General features: G+C 43.2%; 1 protein-coding gene across 1 annotated transcript in view; it reads right to left on the bottom strand.

Moving 5' to 3' along the window:
- The window catches only part of LOC109910941 (protein NDRG3), a 93,280-nt gene that overhangs the window by 14,513 nt on the left and 71,461 nt on the right, over positions 1-7,306 (bottom strand). The window contains exons 8-10 of the mRNA XM_048608534.1: positions 6,582-6,629; positions 5,694-5,729; positions 2,828-2,879 (exon numbers count right to left, since the gene is read on the bottom strand). Of these exons, the coding sequence (XP_048464491.1) occupies positions 2,828-2,879; positions 5,694-5,729; positions 6,582-6,629 (136 nt within the window). The remainder of the gene's footprint in view (positions 1-2,827; positions 2,880-5,693; positions 5,730-6,581; positions 6,630-7,306) is intronic.

Here is a 7,306-nt window from a genome sequence, read left to right as displayed (position 1 = left end):
CTACTATCCCTGAGATTTTCTATTAGATTGATACTGGGTCTTCTTATTCCACTTAAAAAGGAAACCCCAGGGCTGTTTCCCCATTAAAAAAACAGCAGCAGTGAATAAGAGACCCCATCCCAGAGCATGCAGACATTCAAGCCCATTGCTTCAAGTACTTACAATGACGGTGAAACACTGTAAACAAGATAGTAATGGGGACAGTTAGTTAACCACCTCACCTGGTTGGGTTATACCCCTGCACTGTTGAAGCTAAAGCGTGACCTGCACTTTAATGCAATACTTACCTTACTGAGACTGGGTTCTCCCCCTCATGTCCGAATCATAATTACAAATACCGGACGGAAATTGACATTTAAGAAACTCCCCTCCATTTCCTCGAAGCAAAAGAAGCTGCAAAAAAACAGCAGCAAACTCCAAGAGCCCTGGGTCAGACAGGGAAAACTAAGCCTGTGTACAATACTAGTTTGTTCAAGAAAGGCACTCCCCCATTATCTTACGGATCTTACGGCTCACCATTCAAAATCGACAACACCACACAGAAACGCTAAGGGACTGTACAGAAGCATCTACTGAATGCAAATTATAAATTTAACTGAGTCAACAACAAGAGATATAGGATCACGGAAGGAGGAGGAGCCTACTTGATTCTTTTGAGCCTGTTCTGACACAGCAGGAAATAAAACCAAGGCTGATCAGTGACCTAACTTCTCTCTCCACCCCCTAGTTTCTTTACTAATTTTAAAATTGGAGTTTGAAGGGCTTTTGTTAACAATTGATCTATCACCAATGGGCCATTTGTAGAACAGGGTTCCAAACATCTGCCACACTTTGCACATAGAAGAGTTTCCTAATTTCACTTTTGAAAGGGGCGGCATGGTGAGTCAGTGGTTAGCACTGCTGCCTCTCAGCACCGGGGGTCCGGGTTCGATCCCATCCTCGAGTGGCTATCTGTGTAGAGTTTGTACGTTTTTCCCACCATCTGCCTGGGTTTCCTCTGGGTGTTCCCATTTCCTCCCACACTCAAAGACGTGCAGGTTAGGTGGATTGGCCATGCTAAATTGGTCCATAGTGTCCAGGGATGTGTAAGTTAGATGGGTTAGCCATGGGAAATATACGGTTACAGGGTGGGATGCTTTTCAGAGGGGTCAGTGGGGACTCAATGGGCCAAATGGCCTGCTCCCACACTGTAGGGGGATTCTATGGGAGTTTTGTTCTCATTTCTTTTAAGGGCATGTACCTTGTTCTAGACTTCCCAACCAATGGAAAAAATTCTATCTACCCTATCTGTATTCATAATATCCTAAAAACTGAAATCAAAATCACGGTGAACCTTCTAAATTCTAGGGAATACAAAACTAGTTTGTGTAATTGTTCTTCTAATTTAACCACTGAAGTTCAAATCTCACTATGGTAAGCCTACACTGCAGCACCTGAAGGACAGTGTATCCTTCCCAAGACGTGGTACCTAAAACAGCTCAGAGTAGCCCAAGGAACCGCTAGGCAGGTTTCAGAAAACGGGAAAATGTAAACTGGATACAGTAGCAGAGTGAGGTGCTGTAAGAAACACCCAACGTCATTGCTAGCGTGATTCCACGACCCAGCAAGGTAGGCAGTGTAAATGAAAATGAATCTCAGGAAATCATGAGTGTATTATTTTTCTGTGATGTTAATTAAACATAATGGATACAAGAACACTGGGGGTGGGGGGCCAAAAAACATTTACAACAATGATACGGGGCAGAGGGGTGTGGGAGGGAGGATGAAGCCCGGAGAAGGAAGGACAGCAAGAGAGGAAAAGGGGAGGGGCAGGAGGAGGGAGGAGCAAGGGAGAGGAGAAAGGGGGAAAGGAGGAGGGGAGGAAGTTGGAGGAGGGGTGGGAAAGGGGGGAGGAATTTGAGGGAAGGAAGGGGAGTTAAAAAAAGTGTGAAGATACAAAACAAACAAAAACCGATAGAGAAAAGTCTTGAAAACGCTGAAAGGGTTTGATAGGGGATATACATCGGGTCAGGACAAAAAAAATGGGGGCTTCTTATGAATCAGGAATTCAGGAGGAAAAGGTCTTTCTGAGAATGGTTTGAGTAGAATATGCTACCTGAAGAACATGGTTGAAGTGATAGATTAATTTAAGGAGAAGACAGATGAGTATGCTTGAGAGAAAGCTAAAAGGGTCAGATGAGGGTGATTTGTGCTCAGAATGAGGGCTGGCCAAACCATTTGGGCTCAATTGCTCAATCCTGTGGTGCAAAATTTAATTCCAAGCATTTAATAATTGAAGTGCTTCATGATTGGATTAAAAAGAAATTCAGAGTTTAAACGGTAATCTTAAAAGTTCTACCATTTACAGGCACACAAGGCTTTCATGAAATCAATTTAATGGGTCATGTCAAGCTCACACCTGTACAGAACTGCCCTGAGGGGGGAGCGGGAGCCTTGTCATCCCGAATAAAACTAAAAAGTTACATGTGAACAGTTACTATGGAAACCATGCAGGAGATTCCAAATGGATCCTGCATGAGGCTGTGAGAGTCACAGACTTTCAGTGCGTAACCTGCTGTAAAATACTGAAATCCTGGGAAACTGCGCTACCCGAACAAATCTGCACTTTCCAATTCTCCACTCTGAGGGAGAAACCACCATCCCACCCACCAGTGTCACATTCTGGGGTCCATCCAGTCTGAAATTCTTGCATTAAGTCAAAAAGTCTTCTGGAGTAACAAGGATAAAAAGCAGCTTTCGCCATCATTAAACCAACAATAGCTAAATGCAGGCTTGGAAAACAAGTTGCTGAATATCTCAACTTTGAGGTTCAGGAGGTTATACTTACTGTAACCCATTCCCTGCACAAAGTACTTGAAGGCTTCGGTCAGCTTGCCAGGCTAGGGTGCAAACACAGACAGACAATCATTAAATCATCATACTTAGTTTTGCTAACACATTTCAAAATAAGAAGCAAATTCTGAACAAGGCTCTGTCATTGCATAGACATGCACTGCATTAGTCCAGACATAATATGCCAAATGGCTTCTTTCTACACCGTAAATGATAGTGGCTCAATAGTTAACACTACTGCCTCTCAGTGCCAGGAACCTGGGTTCAATTCCAGCCTTGGGCGACTGTCTGTGTGGAGTTTGCACATTCTCCGTGTGTCTGCGTGGGTTTCCTCCGGGTGCTCCAATTTCCTCCCACAGTCCAAAGATGTGTAAGTTAGGTGGATTGGCCATGCTAACTTGACATATAGTGTACAGAGATGTGCAGATTAGGTGGATTAGCTATGCAGGTTCATGGGGAATATGGTACTGGCTGGGATGCTCTTTGGAGGGTCAGCACAGACTCGATGGGCCAAATGGCCTCTTCCCATACTGTAGGGATTCTATGAAATGATGATGATTGGAGCCAGTAGTAAAGCATGGCTCCCCCAGGACATCTCCTCGAGGAAGGAGGCAGTCTAAATAGAGACAAGAAGCACTGGCTGGGAAAGTAGTTGGGAAGATAAGAAGCTATTAGTTTGATTAAGGATTGTGGAGCAAAATTGCTTCTAGATGTTTAGCATTAAGTGCAGTCTGCCCTCTTCAGCCTGTGGTACCTGATGCTACCTCTCTGGCATGCAGCACGTTGCTTGCAGAACCAAATGTTCTCTTGCAAGTTGCCCCTTTAAGTTACCCTGTGCACACGTGGCCAAGCAAAATAAAAAAATCAAGCCTGTGCTTAAACAAAATTCCTGTACATTACAAAAAAAAAATTGGAGATTATATTGATAGCTCCTTTAGAGTTTTTTTCACGGTATTTTGCGAGGGCAGTTTGAGAGAACCTGCACAGTATCATATGGGTGGTGTACAATCACACAAACACAGCTTACAGCAGGAGATAAACTGGGATATAACTGGCATGGAGATGCAGCAAGAACAGATACTGGTCAGTCTTAATTCTCAGAACAGGCAGGTAGTTTCAGATTGGTCAGGTTGTTGCCATGGGGATGCAATAGCATTTGGTTGGCTCCATGAACCCTTAATTGGAAAAAGGTACACTATTAGGAGCTACATACATATATACACAGGACCCCTACTTTATGTAGGCAAAAGGAAGCTGTACAATGTTGCATCTTTTTAAAAATAAAGCCAAACTCTGCTGTATTCCCATGTCAACACCTTAATCAATCAGAATCTACCCTGCCTGGTCTGAAAATTAATGGTTCTTGCTGTATCCCCATGTCAATGATAGCCCAGCCAATCAGCATCCTCCGAGCATAATACATAAAATGGTGTCCCTTCTCAAGTGTAACACAGCATGGAGCTGGAGGGACACAGCAGGCCAGGCAGCATCAGAGGAGCAAGGAAGGGTCCTGACCCGAAACGTCAACTTTCCTGCTCCTCTGATGCTGCCTGGCCTGCTGTGCTCCTCCAGCTCCACACTTATCTCTGACTCCAGCATCTGCAGTTCTTACTATCTCTTCTCAAATGTGTTTCTTGCATTCTGCTTCTGATGAGTGCAAGATTAAAAGCTTCAACTCTGTTTCCTTTTAGCCATGTCTATGTTTTGTAAGGAAGTACATTGGCTTGCAGACAGCTCCTCACAGGAGAGGAGGGATAACTAAAAACGTTGGTAACCCTTCAGCATTCAGCACCCTTGCTCCAAGCCCTTAGCAGAGCTCTATCTCTGGGCAACTGCAGGCAATCGGATGTTCTCACTGTAGGAACATAAATGGAGAAAATTTTCTCCCCTTGGCCCCACTCCAAACCAGGCATGGACGAATAAGTCACCAACATTTCAGTAGAGCTCTCAATGAAGAGGCAAGTGAAAACATACTTTGGTCATAACGCTTTTTCTAAAAGAGGGAATCACATTCTCTTGCGTACTTCAACCCTGTGTGGGAGACATTCCTGTTATGATTTGGTTTCTTTCCCCCCTCTTTCCTTCTGTTCCACTGATCCTTCCTCATTGAGATTTAGGGTGTCTGCCACTCTGAGCCCAGCCACAGGGATGTGTAGATCAAAGGGCAGGATCCAGCTTGTGATATAGCTCTCTACGAGGAACCCATCACTGACATCAGACAAGGTGTGACTAAATTTTATCAATCTCATTAACATATCTCTAATTATTATTCACACAGGGAAAAACAGGAGGTATAACTGCATTCCATCAGATACAATTACACTAGTCAAAAGCAAAGCAAAACAAATTGATGGATAAGAAATTGAAAGAAAAATCAACAGTTGTTTGAGAGATGAAATATTGTTTTCAATAAAGGATGGTACACATCAAGCTACACCGATTTGTGTTCAATATCTCGAACTGTCTTACTTTCAAACATTGAGGTATAACTGTTGAAAAGGTTAATGATGCCACCTTCAATTCCCATATCAACTGAGGTCACCATGAAGAATTCACCTTCTTAATCTCCTCTCCTGAGGCGTGGTGACGCTTCGTTTGAACCACTACCAGTTGTCTATCACTCAAACAAGACCAGACTACAGTCCAGTAGGACTATGGTCACTTTGCTTTTACTTATTCCTGTTCAGCAGTAGTGTGAGAAACAGAAATACCAGAACTACAAACAAATTCCAGATGTCCATCCCAAGTGAGCCACGATCAGAAATGTTCATCCCAGGCAATTTAGAATCTGATTTCAAATGAACAAGTCCAGAGGAGGTAGACAAGTACTCTCATAGAAAGAGCCAGGATTAACTACTTACTTGAACAACCTGTGGGAGTCCTCCACAATCAGCCATCTGCCAATAAAGAGAAGATACATTACTGTACAAGTGCAACCTGACTCTAGCCTTTTCAGCAGATCAAAAGCAACACAGAACCAGTATTTGAATGGTCTGCATTTCCTGCTGCTGTGTATTACTGTCTCATCACTTAATGATCAACAATATTCCAGTTGCTTGGCAATTCAACAATCTTACTGCAGGACTTAAAGAAATGTAAAGGAAGCATGCAGAACCAGAGGCAAACTGTCTAGTTTCACTTACTGTATTACTATTCTGGATTAGACAAGTACTCAATTCACTATGCCAATAAGAAGTGGGGTCGATGGAAAACTCCAGTGGTTTGCGTGTGGAATGAACTTCCTGAAGAAGTGGTGGATGTGGGCACAATTACAAGGTTTAAAAGACATTTGGATAAGTTCATGAATAGGAAAGGTTTGGAGGGATATGGGACAGGAACAAGCAGGTGGGAGTAGTTTAGTTTGGGATTATGTTCAGCATGGACTGAAGGGTCTGTTTCCACGCTGTTATGGCCCTATGACTGGAATCCTACCTGACGTACAGAAAGCTTGGCAAAGGACATCTCCACAGAAATTGCTCAGTGATGCAAGCCCTGAGAATGCCCTCAGCTTCTTCCTCATTGATGTTTCCCAAGCCATTAAGTCAGGGATGGGGATATTCACCAAGCGGGCTTACACGGTAGAATTGAATACTGATCAGCCAAAATGAAACTTACTGCTGCTTGTGGAAGTATGCTCATTAGAGAAAGATCTTGTTGAATTCACTTCTTTTTGACTCTTCTACATTTATGTAATGCTTTAATACACCGAACACGGAGAAGAAAGCCCTAGGGCTTCAGGGAAATCTCACCTTGAGCAGTGTTGTGTTGGTTGGGTTTAGCCTAGAATTGCACTCCACCTAAAATGTGATAGAAAAATCAGGAACAGGATTAGCAACTGCGGCCTGTAGTTGCACCTGAGACATCACAATTGCATATCACAGGGGAATGCTATACATCCTCCATTAGGGATACAGTCCCATGAATGCCACTTATCAAACTGCCCTGTTCGTTACTGTCTGGAATAGTCTCTGCTCCAAAACCTATACTGACTTGTCATAATAGATACTTTGCTTTAGTGGAAATGAAGCTTACATAGCTTTAAATCTTCATAATAAAAAGTGCACCAAAGGCATCTCTTCATCATATCCATTTTCTTCAAATGCACATCTAATTCTGCTGTTACCATTTACTAATTATTTAGTCTTTTTACCTACACTGCACCATTCAGCTCTATTCTCCAACCAAACTAGCTCTCTCCTTTTGTTTTATTTCTCCCTCAACATCCCTACTCCTTCCACTCCATTTCTGAAGAAGAGTCTAGACCCAAAACGTCAGCTTTCCTGCTCCTCTGATGCTGCTTGGCCTGCTGTGTTCATCCAGCTCTACACCTTGTTATCTCAGATTCCCCAGCACCAGCAGTTCCCACTATCTCCCCCCTTCCACTGTAATTTAAAACATAAATTGTTAGACAATGGCTAAGTAGTAATATCACTGGGCTACTGACCCAGGGGCCCAAGCTACTTCTCTGGAGTCA

Source organism: Rhincodon typus, chromosome 19 (assembly GCF_021869965.1).
Source record: "Rhincodon typus isolate 14 chromosome 19, sRhiTyp1.1, whole genome shotgun sequence".
NCBI classification, from domain to species: domain Eukaryota; kingdom Metazoa; phylum Chordata; class Chondrichthyes; order Orectolobiformes; family Rhincodontidae; genus Rhincodon; species Rhincodon typus.
The sequence above is the reverse complement of the archived record's forward strand: the minus strand, read 5'-3'. Positions and strand labels throughout refer to the sequence as shown.